Source organism: Plecotus auritus (assembly GCF_963455305.1).
Source record: "Plecotus auritus genome assembly, chromosome: 5".
In the NCBI taxonomy this organism is placed as follows: domain Eukaryota; kingdom Metazoa; phylum Chordata; class Mammalia; order Chiroptera; family Vespertilionidae; genus Plecotus; species Plecotus auritus.
The window spans coordinates 168,583,509-168,605,584 of record NC_137776.1 but is presented as its reverse complement, the minus strand read 5'-3'; the positions used below and the strand labels follow the sequence as shown (position 1 = coordinate 168,605,584).

General features: G+C 43.9%; 1 protein-coding gene across 1 annotated transcript in view; it reads right to left on the bottom strand.

Annotated features, from left to right (window-relative positions):
- SNX30 (sorting nexin family member 30) overlaps positions 1–22,076 on the bottom strand; it is a 91,972-nt gene that overhangs the window by 22,334 nt on the left and 47,562 nt on the right. Inside the window, exons 4-6 of the mRNA XM_080668956.1 lie at positions 21,453–21,611; positions 17,393–17,588; positions 15,383–15,582 (exon numbers count right to left, since the gene is read on the bottom strand). Of these exons, the coding sequence (XP_080525082.1) occupies positions 15,383–15,582; positions 17,393–17,588; positions 21,453–21,611 (555 nt within the window). The remainder of the gene's footprint in view (positions 1–15,382; positions 15,583–17,392; positions 17,589–21,452; positions 21,612–22,076) is intronic.

Sequence of the window (22,076 nt, the reverse complement as noted above, 5' to 3'; positions counted from 1 at the left end):
CCACTCATCTTTCTCCCATGTGCTCGGGAGTTCCCTCCCCACAGTCGTCGACCTTGGACAGAAAGATTTCCAGCACTGCCTTCTAGAATGTTCCGCCGCGAAGGGCATGTTCTATAATGTAACACAGTAGTCACCAGCCTCATGTGCTGACTGAGCTCTTAAAATATGGCTCGTATGACTGAGGAACTGGGTTTAATTTTTATTTAATTGTATCCGATTTGAATTCAAACTTAGTCACCTATAGCGAGTGGCTGCACAAGTCTAAAGAACAAAAGCAACAACAACAACAAAACCAGGGGTCCTCTCTGGGCTTCATAGAGCCCAGGAGACATTCCAAATGCACTGAAGGTACATAGTCTGGCACCAGCAGCAGTAAGTCCAAGTCCCCGTCCCAGAGAAATAAGCAGGATGCTGTCCTTGGAGACGCCCATGTGGTCCCCTGAGGGGCAATGAGAGAGCAGGGAGGGGCGCTGGAATGCTGATCACTGCCACGTCCTGCCTTCACAGGGTGCCTCACACCTTATGGGAAAAAGCACATATCCAGTTGAGGGATGGGCACGTGAATGAGCCGTCCCTGTAACACATCCTCTGTCAGTGTGGCAAGAAGGGGAGGGATGGTGAGAGATGCGTCAGCTCCACACAGCTGAACAGTCCCGGCGCATCTCCTCGCCCTGCCCCACAGCAGGCGAGGGCCCCAAGATTCAGCCATACTCCCTCCCCAGTTAGCTCGGGCCTTCCCTGCCCTCTGTCTGCTCAGTCACTGTCACCCTCACTTTTCCCAAGGCCAGAGCGCTGCCTTCTGCAGGCTGACACCTCCCCTCGGCTCCCCCCACATCACTGGGCAGCAGGGAAAACTCACAACAATGAAAGCCACAACCACCCTGTGGGGCTAAAAAGGTACTGTCCCATTTTATATGGAGAAGGCGAAGGTACGGTGGAGGGACTGGCTGAGGCAGCCACTGGTTAATACCGCAGTGCTGACTCACCCCGGGTTTCCCAGTCTGACTGCAGGCCAACCACAAGAAAGGTGAAGAAAAGCGTTTTGAAGCAAGAGAATCTGTGTATGACCACCATCCCTGTTCAGACTGGTGGTGATGGTCTGAAAGGACTGGTCTCCCACCCCAAACACAGGCTCTGTTGACAAAACTGGTCAACCAGCCACCCTGAAATGGGGTGAAAGGGACAACAGACTAAGTCAGCATTGGCAGAGGGGTGCCCCCATCACTGAGGAACAAAAGGTATTCATCCTCTGAGCTTCCCACAGAACTTTATAGGGATCTCTGCATCCAGTGACACTAGAAACCAGAGAGGTGGCGTGCTACTGTAATGAATTTTGCTATTGTAATGAATCGTAATGTGAATATCTGTGTTTTCTGATGGTCTTAGTCGCGACCCACAGGTTGACAACCGCTAGCAGGGTCGCCTAAGACTATCGGAAAACACAGATATTTATATTACGATTCATAACAGTAGCAAAATTACAGTTATGAAGTAGCAACGAAAATAATTTTATGGTTGGGGGTCACCACAACATGAGGAACTGTATTAAAGGGTCGCGGCATTAGGAAGGTTGAGAACCACTGCTCTAGAGGGTAGGTAGACAGTACACAAGTAAAATATATTCATACAGAGCCCCTGAGGCAGTGCCAGGTATCGGGAGGAAAAGTGAAAGAGGAAAGGGGGGTGTAAAGTGACCAGGGTTTGGAAGATGGCAGGATTGTTCACTGGGTGGCCAGGGAGGGCCTCAGGGACAAGGTGACTTTTAATTCACAACATGGAACCAATCTCTCTTGAACCCTGTATTTTTTTTTTAACCTTGTATTTTTTTAATGTAGAGCAGTTCATCATGATTTCAAAGTATTCCTAGTAATATGGAATTTCACTACCTTATTTTCAAATACAGAGAGAGAAAATGACTCAGTTTCTTTAACAAATAAATTGCAAGGAAAAATAAATAGATGGGGAGGGATTTTGAAGATATTTTGAAAATGTATGGATTTTATTTGGATCCCAATTTGGAAAAAATAGATAAAAACAGCATCTGAGACAATTGAGGAAACTGAACACTAACTGGATATTTGAGGATAATAAGAAAAGACATTTCTTTTTATTATTAATGATGACATGATTCTCTTTCTTTTTCAAAAGAATGCTCATATTTTAGAGATATGTACTAAATGTTTTTGCATGAAATAACATGATATCTGGGATTTGCTTTAAAACAACCCAGAGGGGGGAGCTGGGAGGGGGTGGGAGCAGAGCTAGAACAAGATGGACCATGAGTGGACAGCTGCTGGAGCTGGCTGATGGGTACAATGGGGAATTGTTAGATTTTCACTCTGCTTTGAATATGTTGGAATTATTCTATAATAAAAGTTAAACAATGGGAACATAATACTTGTCATCCAAAGTGTTTATCAGAAATTAATAACAGTCATTAAACTGCAATGAAGAAAGTGTCTGGGAATTGGATTACAGATACCATCTGTGTTTGGCTTTCAACATCTCCACTGGATTCTTCCCAAGAAAGTGCCACAGTGGTTAGCATCAACAGGAAAGCTCAACACTCCCCTCTCCACCCGCTGTGCTCATGCTCATACCTTCCTCTGGGGCAGTTGTGGGCTCACAAACTTGTAGGGGGAGAAACAGGCAGCCCAAAACTAGCCCCAATGCAAAAGGTCAGCAGCTATTTGAAAAAAACAACCTTCCCAAGTCCAGAAGGTTTTTAAGCTCCAAAATATTCGGATGCAGCGTGAGAAAGTATATGAAACAGCAGGGACAGCTTGGCCATGCGTAGATAATTAAGAACAGAATGGTTCATTCTCTGGTCAGGGGCTGACAGCCCAAAAGTCCCCAGAGGAATTCATGTAAAATGAGTCTTTAGTATGAAAGAAAGAAGCTCAAGTGCTAATAAAAATCAAATACCGAACACAGCCCTGTAGCCTGTTTCTGGGTGGCTCTCTAGGAGAGCATTTTCCCACAGGCAAGAAAATGAGTCTGGTAATGTCATTTATGATTAAATTAGAGGTCCAGTGCATGAAATTCGTGCACAAGTAGGTACCCTAGCGACTGCCGGCTGCCGGCCAGGGCCTTCCTTCCTGTGGTTAGCTGGCCGGCCCCACCCTCTGGTCAAACTCCCAGTTGAGGGGACAATTTGCATATTAGGCTTTTATTATATAGGATAGGATGATTAAATTTAAGTTGCCCCTTTCAACATGCTCCTTTTACACATTTATTCTATTGAAAACAGGATCACCTGTGAGTTCAATGTTCTAGGGCAAAGTTGGTAATATTGGAACCATACATTTCCTCCTAATTTTAAAAGATGGTTGTTACAGAAAATTTGTAAATTAAAGAAAAATGTAGAAGGGGGTGAGGGGAAGGCATCCCTAAATCTCATCTTTCAGGCACAAGCAGTAGCACATTATGTCTTTACTTCTCGTCTCTTATCTTGAATGACTTCTTTGATGCTCTCCAATGTCCATTTTCTCTTTTTGGCACTTCTGTTAGTTATTCAGATGTTGAATTTTATAGTCTAGTCCTCCCGTTTTCATATATTTTCTCTCCAGTCCTCGATCTGTGTTTTTTTTGTTTCACTTTATGTGTGATTTCCTTAATTTTTTCTTCTAACTCTTCTATTGATTTTTTTTTCATTTCTATCATGATCTTAATTTCCATGTGCTCTTTGTTCTCTGGGTTTTAAAATTCTTGATTTATGGCTAAGATATCTCTTTTCTTTTTGAAGATATTAATGATTTTTTTTTCCTGGAAATTTTCTTCTCCCTCAATGATGCTTCACTCAATATGCTTTTCCTTCTTTGTTTTTACTGCATATTCATATTAGAATCTTCTCTTAAATAGTTGGTGGCTTTTGTCTGTCCAACAAGCTGAGATGGAAACACTGAAAACCTGATTGAAAGCTCTCAGCACATCGAGGGCTTGCTGGTAGTTCTCTGCAGGGACTCTGCTAGGTCATTCTGTTGAGGATCTGCCCTCCCCTCCAATATCAGTATCTCCCAGTTTCTTCTCCTGGCCTGTCCAGATGTTCAAGAAAAGCTCTAATCCTTGCAGGGAAGATATAAGGCTGAGAGCCAAAGTCTCGACATTCAGTAACCTTTTACTTAACATCCTGATTTTAGGATTTTTGTTCCTACCCTCAATTGTGCCTGGTGTCCACAGACTCTCTATTTTACCCCCTCCAGAGAATTTACCTCCAGTTCTGCCATATGGGGAAGGGACAGTGGCTTGGGTGTGAGGAATGAGAAAAGAATCAGAAGCTCTAACTGCTTCTGGGGCTCCTAACATTCTTCTGGTCAGCTCCACCTTTCTGTTAGTCCTAGAGGTTCTTGGTGCTCCCAATTCTTGGCCTTTTTGAAAATTTCCACAGTGTAAACTTCGTGGCTTCTTAGTTTTACCCCTCAGGGAGCTCCTAAGGCAGCTGGTTTGGGTTGCCTAAGTCCTTCCTCACCTCTACATTTGCTTTCTAGTCCCCAATTGTACTGATGCTGCCTCCCCTTCTATCTTTGTCCTTACAGGTGTATGTCTTTTTTTTTTTTTTTTAAATCATTCTGGCCCTAGCTGGTTTGGCTCAGTGGATAGAGTGTCAGCCTGCGGACTAAAGGGTCCCAGATTAAATTTCAGTCAAGGGTACATGCCTGGGTTGCAGGCTTAATCCGCAGTAGAGGACGTGCAGGAGGTAGCCAATCAATGATTCTCTCTCATCATTGATGTTTCTATCTCTCCCTCTCCCTTCCTCTCTGAAATCAATAAAGATATATATTTTTTAAAAATCATTCTGGTGTCATTTTGGTGCAATTTCATGAATAAGTTTAAAAATGTATTCAATCTGCTATCACTAGGAATCTCACAGTTTTAATTTTACACTTTTTAATTTTTTAAAAAAGTTTGAGATCATGTACATTTCTATATCCCACTTTTTCATATTTTCAAGAAATTAGGGCCTCAATCTATAATCACTTTTGTTTAGCAAGGAGAGTTTTTCTCTCCCGACTCAATCTTCCAGGAAATCTCTTTAGTTTTTCAAAAGCACCAGAGCTAGTCAACCTAAAGCAGCTATTTTCAATCTTTTTCACCTCATGGAACACATAAACTAATTATTAAAATTCTGTGGCACATCAAAAATACATTTTTTGCCAGTCTGACAAATTTTGATTCAGTCACACCAGACAACTATTATTGTGTTGTCTGTTGTCATTTTTTAATTTGACAGTCTAAGGGAAAAGAGGTCAGTGCCCCTGATTAAATAGTCAGATATTGCATGCTTTACAAATTTTTGCAGCACACCTGGTGAAAATCACTGACCTAAAGCATCAACTAATTACTCGACTCATTAGCTCCACCTTGAGGCCCCTGAGGGGAAAGGCGGCTGACTGAAGAAATCATCTTACTATTAAACAATTGGCATTTGAGTATCTCTAACTCAAAGAATGAATTCTGTCTTTAAACCCAAATTTATGCATCCATATGAGACCTCTAATCACGATCACCAATGACGTCCATATGATTAAGTCCAATGGTTGCTGTTTATCATGGTCCTTCTAAAAACATTTGGCCTTTCAGAGGTAATCCTCCACTTTTTTTCCTCCTGCTACCCTGACATTTCCTTCTCAGGCTCGTTGCTACTCTTCCTCCTCCTAATCATTGTCATGCCTCAGGGCACAGGTTAGTCTGTTAACCTCAATCTCATCACTAGGTGATCTTCCCAGCTCTCACAGATTTAAACGCCATCTATACACAAATGCCTCCCACATGTCTATTCCCACTCTGACATCACCACGTTAATGACTAACAGGCATTTTTAACTCAACCTGGCCAAAACAACTGATTCCCAACTGCCCAATCCATTTCTCCCAGACTTGTCCTGCTCAAAAAACAGTACCACTGTCCACCCAGTTGCTGAAGTCAAAACCCAGGAGTCATTCTCAATTCCTGCCTTTCTTCTTTTTTTTTTTTTTAAATTGATTTTAGAAAGAAAAGGGAAAGGAAAAAACGAAAGGGAAGGAAGGGGAAGAGGGAGGGAGGGAGAAAGAGAAATAAACACATTGATTTGTTGTTCCACATATGTATGCATTCATTGGTTGCTTCTTGTATGCAGCCTGCCCAGAGATCAAACCCACAACCTTGTTGTATCAGGATAATGTTCTAACCAACTGAGCTATTCAGCCAGGGAAATTCCTGACTTTCTTACTTCACATTAATACAGAAGCAGGTCTACTTGGCTCTCATCCAAAATATATCCCAAATCCACTCACTTCCCCATCACCGTTTAGTGTAAGCTCTGACACCTCTGTTATCTGCCACTTGGCTACCTGTGACAGTCTTCTAAATGGTCCCTACCTCCACTCCCACTTTCTACAACCCATTCTCCATACTGCAGCACCAGTTGTCTTCTTAAAGGAAGAACTATATACTGTCATCCTCTGCATAAAACCAGATAGCTTCCCTTTTATTCCTAACTAGAGGCCTGGTGCACAAGATTTGTGCACTCGGTGAGGGGGAGGGGTTTCCCTCAGCCCAATCTGCGCCCTATCGCAGTCTGGGAGCCCTTGGGGGATGTCCAATTGACGGCTTAGGCCTGCTCCCCACAAACCATCAATCGGAGATCCTAGGGCTGCCATGGAGGTGGGAGAGGCTCCACCACCGCCACTGTGCTCACCAGCCGTAAGCTCAGCTGAGCGGCGCTCCAGTTGTGGGAGCACACTGACCACCATGGGCAGCTCCTGCATTGAGCATCTGCCCCTGGTGGTCAGTGCATGTCATAGCAACCAGTCATTTCACCATTCGGTCAATTTGCATATTAACCTTTTATTAGATTTATTAGATAGGATAATAAAATCCTGACTCTTACCAACCATGGCCTTTAAAGATACAAATAGTACTGTATGTCCTGGCCCCTACCTCACCCCTCCCACTTCCTCCCTTGCTCATTGGGCTCTACTCACACTGGCCTGACCTGCAAGGACACGAAGCTCATTTCTGCTTTAGAACTTTTGCACTGCCTGTTCCTTCTGCCTAAAATACTCAATCCTACATGTCATTCGAGTCTCCAACTGAAGCCTCTTCCCCTATGTGGCTTTCCCTGCCACCCACTCTTCTCTCATCTCACCCTAGTCATTCCCCAACACCTCTGAGATAAGCATGCTCTTGGACTTGTACATACACCTCTTAAAAATAACAAGTTACGTGGCATACTATAGTTATACAGGGTGGGGCAAAATTAGGTTTGCAGTTGTTCCTATGGAAAATAAAACAATAATTAATTAATAATAATACAAGAATAAATTGTTTCATGTACTCACAACTGTAAGCCTACTTTTGCCCCACCCTGTATATCTGTAAATATTTCAACATCACCACATTGTCAAGTTCAATTAAATATTGGCTGACCACCTTCTATGAACTAGACAGGGTGGGAAACAAGATGGCCTTGCCCTAACCTTCTTAAGTAAAGCTTCTCCAGCTCTTGGCCTGGTCATAATGACACCAGTATTTAAAAAGCATTGACAGAAATTTGGTAAAAACTCTAAGATATTCTCTCCTAGCCCATCACTAACCTAGTTACATTCTACATACTCACCATGCAGAGAATGTGAAATTCCCTCTCAGGGCTCACCTGCAGATGTCTACAGGGTATTTAACTTGAGTCCTGGGCACCAGAGTAACTTTGTTAGCCCTCCTTCTCGGGCACTGTTCATTCCCGCTTCACAGCATCCTTAGAATACTCGTCTTCAACCATCCCTCTAGTACGAGATGTCCCCATTGTTCCCTGAACATTGTGCACCTGTTCCACAGGGCCTGACAGCAACCCTCCTTTTTGAGTGCTTTCCCTCTTCCTCCAAAGGGAACAGAATGTCCCCAAACATAACTGTGCTCAAAGAGAGACAACTGAGACTCAGCCTTGAAAAGCAGAGCAGATCTGGTTTCCTTCTTAGTTGATGTAAAGACACAGACTCAAGGCCACTGGTTGTTAGAATGGTGGCCACGGGACAGAGAAAAGATTTACCCATGGGGCCCTGTTTCTTCATCTATGAAATAAGTTAGAGGAGATGATTCCCAAAGGCCTTTTCAACCTCAGAGAAGAACCCCAATTTCAGCCGCATTAGGAGAGGGCTTCAGTGAACGCCAGCATTTTCTCCACACGGGGCTCCACTGACTCAGCTACTTCTCATTCCTACAGCACAGGCCCGACTCCAAATCATGAGGACAAATATTCCCTTTGTTCACTCTAGGCCAGTGGTCGGCAAACTGCGGCTCGCAAGCCACATGCGGCTCGCAAGCTGCGGTTTGCTGCTCTGTTGACTAATGAGTTTGCCGACCACTGCCTTAGGGAAAAACACTTAAAAAACATTTTAATAATGTACTAATGTCTTTAACCTGAAGTCAAAACTTCTGGGTAAGGGTAATGCCTTACGCAGTGGTCGGCAAACTCATTAGTCAACAGAGCGGCAAACCGCGGCTCGCAAGCTGCAGTTTGCCAACCACTGCTCTAGGCCATTGCAGACTGACAAACGTCACCACATCAACACCTACCTCCCTACCAAAACCAGACCATGATGTCCCCAGGTCTGGAGATCACTCAGTGGTTGATAAGAACAGGTTTCATGCCCGGCTGCCATGGCCCAGAGGTTGAGCATTGACCTATGGACCAGGAGGTCACTGTTTGATTCCTGGTCAGGGCACATGCCCAGGTGTGGGGCATGCAGGAGGCAGCCGATCAATGATTCTCTCTCATCACTGATGTTTCTATCTCTTCCTTTCCCTTCCTCCTTGAAATATATATATACTAGAAGCCCAGTGCACAAAATTTGTGCATGGGTAGGGTCCCTAGGCCTTGACAGTGATCAAGGCCAATCAGGTTCCTCACCTCCTTCCCTCGCTCCCTCAGTGCTCCGCCACCGCCACTGGTCGCCCGCCACGTTCTGCACCACCCCTGGTGGTCAGCACACATCATAGTGAGCGATCGAACTCCCAGTCTCCTGGTCAAACTACTGAGGGGACACTTTGCATATTATCCTTTTATATATATAGATAAACAGGTTTCACACCAGTCCTTCACAAGCCCTCTACTCCAAGTTTAGTTTTCACGCTGAATAACAAAGTCTGTCCCATGTATACCTTAAAAATCAGAATGTTATTTTGGAAGTAAAATTATATGACACTCTTAGAAAAAAAAATAAAATGTAGATAAGAATTCTTAAAAAGCAATAAAGTCAAAAGGCCAGGGAGCCACTTAAGACACCTAACTCTCCTGAGGTCTTTAGTCTTGGCCACACGGACCCTGACAACCCTATGTGCAATCTTGGCTTTGCCTAGACCACTCTGCAGACACTTTCTGGTTGGAAAGATAGGGAGTAGGAGGCCTTGTTTCTTTCTAAATGGACTTAGCTCAGCTCACCGTGGGGCAGACAGGATTTCAGAGGCTGCCAGTTAACACTTCCTCCACATGCCCTTCCCCAGACAACATTGTATACCAGCGATTTTCAACCTTTTTCATCTCATGTCACACCTACACTAATTACTAAAATTCTGCAGCACACCAAAAAATATATTTTTTACTAGTCTGACAAAAAGATAGGTGTAATTTTGATTCATTCATACTAGACAGCTATTGTGTTGCCTGTTGTCATTTTTTTTTCTACTGAACAATCTAAGGGAAAAGAGGTCATTGCCCTTGCCTAAATAATCAGGTATTGCATGTTTTAAAAATTCTTGCAGCACACCAGTGTGCCTGCCATGGAACAGCAGTTGAAAATCGCTGCTTGATTAACCCAATTAATGTTTCTCCAGTGAACAAGGAACTTAATACATATGTGTCTACACAATGGGTGAAGAAAGAGAGCAAACAAGTGTTTCTTTGATGTAAAACTTCAATTATTCAAACAAGCTTATTATGTCTCACTGTGTAAAAATGTTTTAATAAAGATGTCAGATAAATCCTTGCTAAATGAGAATTTAAAATCCTGCTTCAAGTACAAATATATATTAAGTACAAACATACTTGCTCTCCAAACAGCCTAAGTACAGGCTGGGGTACTTTCTAGTGCGGGCATTAAAGCATTTAATCCTGTATTTCATCTTTATGACTTTTTTCTAAAATATCACAAGTATATGCTTTCGGTTGGTTCTCTGTTCATTCCTTTTGCTGGGCAATTAAGATGTCCTTTTAATCTGAAAACTCATAACCTTCAGCTTTGGGAGATTTTCTTGCATTATTTCTTTCATAATTTCCTTCCCTCAATTTTTGCTGTTCTCCCAGTCAGAAACTCTTATCAGTCAGATATGCTGAAACTCTGACTGAGAGTAATCCTTCTTAGCATTCTTTCACATTTTCAGTATTTTTGCATTTTTGTTCTACTTTTCAACAACTTTGTTTTACTTTCCAAGATTTCTTCATCCTTATCTTCCAACTTTTCTCTTCAATTTTATTTCACCAACCATATTTTTTTTTCCCAAGGGAGAAACCAAGATGGCGGCATAGGTAAACACCTAAACTCCTGCCTCGCACAACAATATCAAAACTACAACCAAAAGACAAACGGACACCATCCAGAACCATAGGAAAGCTGGCTGAGTGGAAATTCTACAACTAGAAGAAAAGAGGAAAGCACATTGAGACTCAGAGGAGCTGCAAAAGGCTGAGGTACGGAGACTCGCATGCGGAGAGGACGGGCGGCTGTGTGCACAGGCAGCTGAGTGCGCGGCGGGCTTTCTAAAGCGGGAGGGAGAAGGAAGCTCCCGACTGCCCTGAACTCCAGTCCCAGGCGAGACCCTGGGAAACCAGACTCATTTGGGAGGAATCTGGACTGTCAGGAAAAGAGAAAGCACACTGAGACGTGGGAGCTGCGGAAGGCAGAGGTTGGAGGCGTGCGTGCGCAGAGAGGACTGACTGCTGAATGCACAGGAGGCTGAGTGCTTGGCTGGCTTTCTAAAGCAGGAGGGAGACAGAAGCTCTGAACTGCGTTGAACTCCAGTTCCGGGCAAGTTTCTGGGAACCCTGACTCATTCGGGGAGAAACTGGACTGTCTGGCAGCAGGAGAAAATCGAGGGCAGCTTTCTCTCAGAGGTGCTTGCAGTGATTACTGAGGGACACTGAGACCCAGGGGCCTCATAGGGCAGGGCTGACAGGAAACCAAGGCTGTCTGCTCCGCCCTGAAACTCCGCCCCATCCAAGCTGAGCACAGAGGCTTTTGCAATTTTGCAAGTCTTGTCTCAAGAGTGTCTCCAGCACGGAAGTTCTCCCAACATAGACACAGCTGATCCTCACAGCCAATTGGCCTGGAGGTCAATTCCTCCCAGTGATACCAACAACGATTAAGACTTATCTACAACAAGGCTGAGCACACAGTCCACAAAGCGGTGCACCAAGAGTGTCCACCTCAGATAACTGGGGAGGCTGAGCCACTGTGCCCTAGGGGACACCTACCACACAAAGCTACTCTACCAACTCAGGGAAGCAGCAAAAATGTGGAGACAAAGAAACAGATCACAAATGAAAGAAATGGAGGAAAACAAACGACTGGAGATAGAGTTCAAAACCACGATTATAAGGTTTTTCAAGAATTTCCTAGAAAAGGCCGATGAATTTAGCAAGACCCTTGAGGATATGAAAAAGGACAAACCAGAAATTAAACATACACTGACTGAAATAAAAAATATTATACAGAGACCTAACAGCAGACTAGAGGACCGCAAGAATCAAGACAAAGAGTCGAAATACAAAGAAGCAAAAAACACTCAACCGGAAAAGCAAAAAGAAAAAAGAATCCAAAAATTTGAAGATAGTGTAAGGAGCCTCTGGGACAACCTCAAGCGTACCAACATCCGAATTATGGGGGTGCCAGAAGAAGAGAGAGAGCAAGATACCGAAACCTATTTGAAGAAATAATGACCGAAAACTTGCCCCACCTGGTGAAAGAAATAGACTTACAAGTCCAGAAAGTGCACAGAACCCCAAACAAAAGGAATCCAAAGAGGACCACACCAAAACACATCATACTTAACATGCCAAGAGCAAAAGACAAAGAGAGAATCTTAAAAGCAGCAAGAGAAAAACACTTAGTTACCTACAAGGGAGCACCCATACGACTGTCAGATGATTTCTCAACAGAAACTATGCAGGCCAGACGGGAGTGGCAAGAAATTTTCAAAGTGATGAATAGCAAGAACCTACAACCAAGATTACTCTACCCAGCAAAGCTATCATTCAGAATTGAAGGGCAGATAAAGAGCTTCACAGAGGAGAAACCAAGATGGTGGCATAGGTAAACACCTAAACTGCTGCCTCGCACAACAATTTCAAAACTACAACTAAAAGACAGAACGGACACCATCCAGAACCACAGGAAAGCTGGCTGAGTGAAAATTCTACAACTAGAAGGAAAGAGAAAAGCTCACAGAGAATTGGAGGTACGGCAAAGGGGCTTTGTGCGCGCAGAGAGGAAGGGCGGCTGAGAGCCTGGCTGACTTTCTCTGGCGGAAGGGGGAAGGAAGCCTCCGACCGCACTGAACCCCAGTTCTGACTACACTGAACCCCAGTTCCGGGCGAACCCCTGGGGACCCACGCTCTTACGGGGGGAGTCTGGACTCTCGGGCGGAGACTCGAGCTGGGAAAGGCAGAAGTCTGAAGGCACACGCGGGCAAGTGCGCACAAAGGCTGCGGAGGTTGCCACAGGCTTTCCCTAGTGGAAGGGAGTCAGAGGATCCTGACTGCACTGAGCCCCAGTTCTGACTGCAGTGAACCCCAGTTCCAGGCGAGCCCCTGGGGACCCACGCTCTTGTGGGGGGAGTCTGGACTCTCGGGCGGAGACTCGGGAGCCGGGGAAGGCGGAGGACTGAAAGCGCGCGCGCGTGCCAGTGCGCACAAAGGCTGCGGAGGTTGCCACAGGCTTTCCCTAGTGGAAGGGAGTCAGAGGCTCCTGACGGCACTGAGCCCCAGTTCTGACTGCAGTGAACCCCAGTTCCAGGCAAGCCCCTGGGGACCCACGCTCTTGTGGGGGGAGTCTGGACTCTCAGGCGGAGACTCGAGCTGGGGAAGGCGGAGGACTGAAAGCGCACATGCGCGCAAGGGCAAGGCTGACAGGAAGCCAAGACTGAGACTCCACCCCATCCAAGCTGAGCACAGAGGCTATTGCAATTTGGCAAGTCTAATCCTATAAGGCTGTCTCCAGCACCGAACTTCTCCCAGCATAGACACAGCTGATCCTTACAGCCAACTGGCCCGGAGGTCAATTCTTCCCAGTGATACCAACAACAATAAAGACTTAATTACAACAAGGCTGTACACACAGTCCACAAAGGGGTGCACCAAGAGTGTCCACCTCAGGTTAACTGGGGAAGCAGACCCACTGGGCCATATTGGAAACCTAGCACAAATATCTACCTTACCAACTCAGGGAATCAGTGAAAATGCGGGGTCAAAGAATCAGATCACAAACGAAAGAAATGGAGGAAAACAAACGACTGGATATAGAATTCAAAACCACGGTTATAAGACTTTTTAAGAATATCCTAGAAAAGGCCGATAAATATAACGAGACCCTCGAAGATATGAAAAAGGACCAACTAGAAATTAAACATACACTGACTGAAATAAAAAATATTATACAGAGACCCAGAAACAGAATAGAGGAACACAAGAATCAAGTCAAAGAATTGAAATACAAAGAAGCAAAAAACACTCAACCGAAAAAGCAAAAAGCAAAAAAAAAAATCCAAAAAGTTGAAGATAATGTAAGAAGACTCTGGGACAACTTCAAGCGTACCAACATCAGAATTATGGGGGTGCCAGAAGAAGAGAGAGAGCAAGATACTGAAAACCTATTTGAAGAAATAATGACCGAAAACTTCCCCCACCTGGTGAAAGAAATAGACTTACAAGTCCAGGAAGCCCACAGAACCCCAAACAAAAGGAATCCAAAGAGGACCACACCAAGACACATCATAATTAAAATGCCAAGAGCAAAAGACAAAGAGAGAATATTAAAAGCAGCAAGAGAAAAACAGTTAATTACCTACAAGGGAGCACCCATACGACTGTCAGCTGATTTCTCGGCAGAAACTATGCAGGCCAGACGGGAGTGGCAAGAAATTTTCAATGTGATGAATAGCAAGAACCTACAACCAAGATTACTCTACCCAGCAAAGCTATCATTCAGAATTGAAGGGCAGATAAAGAGCTTCACAGACAAGAAAAAGCTGAAGGAGTTCATCACCACCAAACCAGTATTATATGAAATGCTGAAAGGTATTCTTAAAGAAGAGGAAGAAGAAAAAAGTAAAGAGAAAAATTATGAACAACAAATACATATCTATCAACAAGCGAACCTAAAAATCAAGTGAATTAAAAACCTGAGGAACAGAATAATCTGGTGAATATAATAGAATCAGGGGCATAGAAAGGGAGTGGACTGATAATTCTCAGGGGGAAAGGGGTATGGGGGGTTCATGAAGAGAATGGACAAAAATCATACACCTATGGATGAGGACAGTGTGGGGGAGGTAAGGGCAGAAGGTGGGGTGGGAAATGGGTGGAGGGGAGCTATGGGGGGAAAAAGGAGAAATAATTGTAATAATCTGAATAAAGATTTATTTAAAAAAAAAAAAAAAAAGAGCTTCACAGATAAGAAAAAGCTAAAGGAGTTTATCACCACCAAACCAGTATTATATGAAATGCTGAAAGGTATTCTTTAAGAAGAGGAAGAAGAAAAATTTAAAGATAAAAATTATGAACAACAAATACATGTGTATCAACAAGTAAATCTAAAAATCAAGTGAATCAAAAATCTGATGAACAGAATAAACTCGTGAATATAATAGAATCAGGGGCATAGAAAGGGAGTGGACTGACAATTCTCGGGGGGAAAGGGGTGTGGAAGGTGCAGGAAGAGACTGGACAAAAAGCGTACACCTATGGATGAGGACAGTGGGGGGAGGTAAGGGCAGAAGGTGGGGTGGGAACCAGGTGGAGGGGAGCTATGGGGGAAAAAGGAGAAACAATTGTAATAACTGAACAATAAAGATTTATTAAATTAAAAAAAATGTTCTCACCCCTCCAAAAAAAAAGAGCTCTAATTACCTAATTTTTCCTTTTCCACAGCATCCTGTTCTAGTTTAGAAGACTTTATACCCCCTTGAACTCACAGTGAACACTAATAAAAATTTCTTCCAAACTAGTTTTTTCACTTAATTCACACACTTGGTTCACCAGGTGTTCTATTTATATGTCCATGATGTCCATCCACATGTCTGATCCTGCCCACCCAGGATAAAGGAAAACTGTACCACATGCAAATAGGCAATAATCAATTGCTTTTTTGATAATAATTACAACAAGAAGTTGTGCACAAGAAGTGAGCCAGCTTACCTTCATGGAATCAGAGTATAAAATATATTCCCTGAGCACAGGCAGAAAGTCTTCTGTCATGTCATCTGTCAGCTCTTCCAAGGCTGTGGAGCAGTTGCCGATGCACGCTGACACGCCTTCCAGGGGTTCGGCCAGCTCCCCCTCTAGCGCACTCCACGTGGAGTACACAGGCCCATATTCTCTGAGCTCTACAAGGTACTCTAAAGCGGGAAGAGGAACCAATAAGCTTGGCTGGGCAGCAATCACTGGTATTACAGACTCAGTAACCAAGATGTGTTCACTCACCTGAGCGTGCTCCTCTTTAAACACAACACTGCTTATAACCATTTTTTAATCTCTAAAAGCTGATGCTACAATCAGCTCCACCCCATAATGAGAATGCCATGCCTCTGGGTAATGGGACCATACTGACTTCTGGGAGGGAGTGATAGAAACCACACCCATCAAATACTGAAAAAAATAACCACTCTCCTACCCACACAGTGAAGCAGTATTTTAACAGCGGTGGCAGAGTTTCCTATAGGTTTAGGGGGATGTGTGTGGGTTGTGTATTTTTTAAAATCAGTCACAATGGAAAAATGGAATTTTAGGAAAAATTTGATACAGGAGATGTGGTCTTACATAGACAGACTCAGTCTTTCAGTCAAGGGTCACCCCACCCCCTGGTCCTTAGAGGTGGACGGTACCGACAGCTAACTCCCAAACCTGCAGGCCCCACATGATACAATCAGTGGGTAAAGAGAACTAAATCACAGGAACCAAGAAAAATGTTACTTCCCCTCACAAAGAAAACCTGGCTCATCATTGTCTCCAGAAGGCTTGCCATGACAACAAAATGTTGCTGCCATTTTTTTTAGCAACCAATGGGTGGCGACTATTGGAGAATCCTTTCCAATGTGCTGCATATCACTGCCAGCATGTTCGTTCATTAATACTGTTCAGGTATGTTTGGCTCACATGTGTGTAAGAAGACAAAAGGCCCCAACATTGTGGGATACAGAAAAGCAAGTGGCCACGAGAGGGGTGGGGAGGAAGTGGAAGAACAGCCAGGAAGAATAAAGAAAGGCCTCACAACTCCCCAGGCCAGGGAGAGCGGGTCTGAAATGCAGCAGGGCTCATTAGGATCATAACTTCGGCAAGCAAAGGTCACCATACTGTCCTTTTTTTATTATTTCAGAGAGGAAGGGAGAGGGAGAGAGAGAGAGAAATATCAACGATGAGAGAGAATCATTGATTGGCTGCCTCCTGCATGCCGATACTGGGGATCAAACCTGCAACCCAGGCATGTGCCCTGACTGGGAATTGAACCGTGACCTCCTGGTTCACAGATCAATGCTCAACCACTGAGCCATGCCAGCCGGGCCTTTTGTCCTTTTGGACCACCTTTCTGCCATAAAGGATACCTAAGTTTGTTTTTAAGCTATCATTCTTATTAATGAAGGGAAGTTGAGTCAATATCTCCACTTCTTTTTTTTTCTTTCTTTTTTCTTTTTTTATATATTTTATTGGTATTTCACAGAGAGGAAGGGAGAGGGATAGAGAGCTAGAAACATCAATGAGAGAGAAACATCGATCAGCTGCCTCCTGCACATCTTCCACTGGGGTTGTGCCCGCAACCAAGGTACATGCCCTTGACCGGAATTGAACCCGGGACCTTTCAGTCCGCAGGCTGACGCTCTATCCACTGAGCCAAACCGGTTTCGGCAATATCTCCACTTCTAAAGCTAAAGTTAACAGGGGGAAGTAGGAGAGCCTAGATGCTCAGAGGTGGTTGTTTGCCCCGGGAAAGCAAACACTAGGCTGAAACACAGGGCAAAGGAGGGAGCACAAAGTTATACTCTGCTCACAACTACCTCTTCCCCTCCTTGTATTTACTTATTAGTTTTATAAGCAGAACGTGGCCTCGTTCCATCACTCCAGCACTTCCGCATTTGATTCTATTTAGCACACGACTGACATTTCTGCAAATGTGGTCCCTGGGCACGATCAAACTCGCAACAAAGAGCTCACCTATTTCTTCTTTGATGATCCGCTGGGCTATCCGATCTATGGTTCCCAGTTTGAGTGCAAACGTGTCTAAGTATTCACCGATGGCTGCAAACTCCAGAGGCCGACTCCTCAGCTTGTAGCCTCCGGTGACATGCTTGACCGACTCGCCCACTCTGGTCAGCAGCGCCATCCCTTGCTTCTTGTAGGCATTCAGGTCCTAAGGATGACAGATGAACAAACAAACTCGAAGGGCTCAATCACTCACACGGCCAGGACTCAGTAACCAACTCCTTCAGGCAGTTGTTCTTGGAAATGGGAGGACTCGGAAAATAAGGAGCTGAGTTAGAAGACCTAACCACATACACAAAGGTGTCCTCTCCTTGCCATCACTTCCACCAAGCTCATGGCCTGCCTTTCTAATCAGGTTCACTTACCTGAGCATGCTCTCCTTTAAACAACACTGTGTTTCCAACATCATTTTTAAAAAACTTAGACCAAAAACAAAAAGTCCCTTCCTCCCTTGCAAAATATCCTAAGTTGTCTTTAGAACCAAAATTCAAGGACTAAAATTCATTCCATTCGTTTTATTTATATCTCAACCAAAGCCAAGTTAAGTAGAGAGTAAAGGGTGGGAAGCCAGACATGGGGACAAAAAAGCCAGGGCTAGAAAACTCAGGGCAAGGGCAGCTGCTGTAACGAAACATTTCATGTTGGGCTTCTTGGTCAAGGCATACATGGGAAATACAGTGAGCAACATACCATTGTATCTCAGTTTAAAAATCACATTAGTCTGCCAGGTAAAACAAGCTTCTTCCTATTGCTAAACTCTAAGAGGAGCTGACCGTGTCTTAGGTTGTTCTATGTCCCTAACTTGAACGATGCCTGTTCAAGAAGATAGAAGATGCAGATGTCAGCCCTAACCGGTTTGGCTCAGTGGATAGAGCGTTGGCCTGCGGACTCAAGGGTCCCAGGTTCGATTCCGGGCAAGGGCATGTACCTTGGTTCGGGCACATCCCCAATAGGGGGTGTGCAGGAGGCAGCTTTTCTCTCTCATCGATATTTCTAACTCTCTCCCCCTCTCCCTTCCTCTCTGGAAAAAATCAATAAAATACATTTTTTAAAAAAGATGCAGGTGTCTGTTCCTTCTGTCCACCCTCATTACAAACAGAATGTTAATTCCTAGTCCTAGAAAGGCATGTCCACAGGGAGATAAGGGACCACTGCTTTCTGGTGACCCAGTCTGATGTAGGGACAGGGCAGAGAACAGGGAATCACAGTGAACACAGCTGTCCCATTTGACACACAATCGTAGGCTTGGCTCTCCATGGCTGAAGTGTAGACTCCTCCTGATTTCACTTCCTTCTCTTTCTTCATGCAGTCAGGGTCTTCACTTTTGCTCTTGATTCCACCCTTCCTTGTCCACCCCTCCCCAATTACCCTTCCCCTCTCCTGTCTGTATTTTTAACTTCTATTCCTTCAGCATGTAAACTATACCCAGGGCTTGCCCATCTTAAAAACAGCAGAAACCACCTCTAGCCCCCATCCTCTACTTCTTTCCTTGTTTTCAAAGTCTGGCTGCCTGAGAGAATGTTCTAAAGAACCCATTTCCTGTTACAACTTCAGACATTCTAGACCCCCCCCCAAAATATCATCATAAGCACCAGGCTTTCACAAGACCGTAAGTGAAGCCCTGGGATTCTCAGAATTGCTTCCATTTACAATATTTTTTGGTGTAAGGCTAGATCCAAAAGGGCTCCTTGAACTGCATGCGCTCTAGTTTAAGTAGAGCTTTGAAAGGGCAACCCCAGTTATCCAGGTTCATTAACATGCTGAACAGTTATTTATAGTACCTCTCTGACTGCTGCACCCATTCTGCCAACGATAAAAACACGGATTTGAACATAGTTGATACTGAGTGTCCCCTACCACTCCCAGCATTCCTGGCTGCTGCTTCAAGACACTTCTAGTTTGTGATAAGATCATGCCATCATGAGGAGAAGGATGCTTCTGCATTCACTGTGGCAGAATGTGCAAGTGGGTAAATTTAAGAACAAGACTAAGTTTTTCCTGATGTGTTAAAAGAAAAGGTGGGGTGCTGGGGAGATGAAGGGATGGGAATATGGGGAGTTGTTCTTTAACGGGTACAGTGTTTCAGTTCTGCAAGATGAAGAACTTCTGGAGATTAGCTGTCCAACAATGTGAATATACTTAATATTAATGAACTGTACATTTTCAAGTGATTAAGAGAGTCAATTTTATGTTATATGTATTTTTCCATAATTAAAAAGAAAACATTGTGGTCATTTAGTGCATGTAGTTCTATAAGTAACACTGAATTAGGGCTAGACTTTGTTCTGCTTAAACAAACCAACTCCTCTTCCTCACTCACATGAATTTGGATTTTGATTAAGACACTGAAGAACTATTTTTTTTTTTAAATCATTGCATACCGCCTGGCTCACAGATAAATTACACACACACACACACACACACACACACACACACACACACACACACCTTCCTATTTATTCTTCACACAGATTCCCAATCACCAGGGCCCAAGTAACCCCCACCCCACCCCTTTACCTCTCTGTGTAATTAAAATGACTAAGCTTGAGGGCCCGCCTGGTCAGTGGACCTATAATTTGGGTGAATCAGTGAGTTGCACCTTGGAGAACAGGATGGATTTTACTTTGTATATAAGCTGAAAGAACTATACCTGGGGATCAGTTCACCAAAAAATACTTATTTAAAAAATAACACAAGTTTGCCAAAACCGGTTTGGCTCAGTGGATAGAGCGTCAGCCTGCGGACTGAGGGGTCCCAGGTTCGATTCCGGTCAAGGGCATGTAACTTGGTTGTGGGCACATCCCCGGTGGGAGGTGTGCAGGAGGCAGCTGATCCATGTTTCTCTCTCATCGATGTTTCTGACTATCTATCCTTCTTCCTTCCTCTCTGTAAAAAATCAATAAAATATATTAAAAAAATAAAATAAAATAACACAAGTTTGAGCCGTTGGGGAAAAGGCCGCCTGGAAAAAGAGAAGATGAATGGGAATGCCATCGATGAGGCTAAAAGTCAACTGCGGTTTAAAAAAACAACACAACAACCTCAAACATTCAAGGACTTGCCCATGTGATTTCCATTGTCTGGAATGACACCTCTAAAGACTTTAATGTCCACTGAGGTTATCTGTAAAATACTTCTCAATTTTGCCATTTCAAAAAAGAAAACTGGAAAGTACCCGGCCCCAACACATTTGCGCCATAGGAAAAATTACCTGTGTCCGGAATATGGGAATAAGATACATGAAACTAAAGAGAAGGAGCTGGAAGGAAGCTGGCACGAGGTCGCATTCCTAGACAATTAGAGTAGAGCGCCGCAGGTCTGCCGGCTGGTCTGCCAACAGGGAAGTGCAGAGAGAAGTCGAGTTGGGTTTGAATACACAGAATCTGGAAACTGGGGAGAACCCACCTACTTCTCTGCCAAGGCTGGGAAATGCCCACCTGATTAGAAACTGGGCTGTGGGCAAATCATGCTGAACTCCTCTTGGTCAGGCAGTCATTACAGAGGAAAAATGTGGCCTCAGGGGCCACAAAGACCCAATTTCAAGTCCTAGTGATGACGCTTGAATTGTACAAACTCCTCGGACTTGTTTCCTCATCTGTGAACTGGAGTACGAAGAAACACACACAGGAAAAAATTACCGTGTCCAGAATATGGGAATACCTTGTGAAGAACATCCTTGCCAAATACGCATAAGTGTTCTGAGTCTTGCATACCATTCTGACTCTTGGTCGGAATGGCCTCACCCAGTAATGTGCCAAGAAGTGTTTAAAGAAACATTTCTCCCTGCTTTTGGCAAGTGAAAATATTCTAACTTCCTCTGCTAATGGAAGGAGCTGTTTCTCCTAAATTCTATCACAGTAACCATGATAATGCAAAGGGCACCAAAAACACAGGGTAGTCAATGACACCCATGATAGTGGGCCATTCATGAAGGTGGCTTGTGAGAGATAGAAACAGAAAGGGCTGGAGAATGCTGTTTTGGGGGAAGGAATATGAAAAAATCTGTCCTTACCTTAGCAGTAAGAAAAACATTGAAGTGTTCATTGAAAGAAAGTACAGGATGATCCGTAATTCTTTTTAGGAATTTATCCAAAGCTTTTCTTCTGGTCTCCACAAACTCTTCCGAAAAACGATCCACAACACCCTTCACCACAAACTTCTCAGGAAGTGGCTATGAAGACAGGAAGAAAAATATTCAGAGCAACTGATAAAATTGTGCAAAGAAAAACCACCATGCTAGCAAATTATTCCTATGACCCATCTGCCCAAGAACAGTATTTCTTAACTGCTCCGATCTTTAAGAAGACAGTCATCAATATAAACATTTTAAAAAATATGTAGACGGAATAAATCAAAACTACCCTGTCAGCTTTTAAATGCAAGAAATAAAACACTAGAGCATAGTTCCTGCATTACGAGAAAACAGCCAGTCAGCATTTATCCAGTAAATCCAATAGTTAGTTACCTTCACATTGCTTGATGCACAGATGAGATAATGAGAAAGTCAGAACAAGATAAAATAGTCTAAGGAAAGAAGGCAGATAACATCAACCACACAGAAATATATTTAAGTATAATAAGATTCTACTCCCAGTTCAAGAGGTAAAAGAATTTGGTGGATAGAGAAAGAAGTACA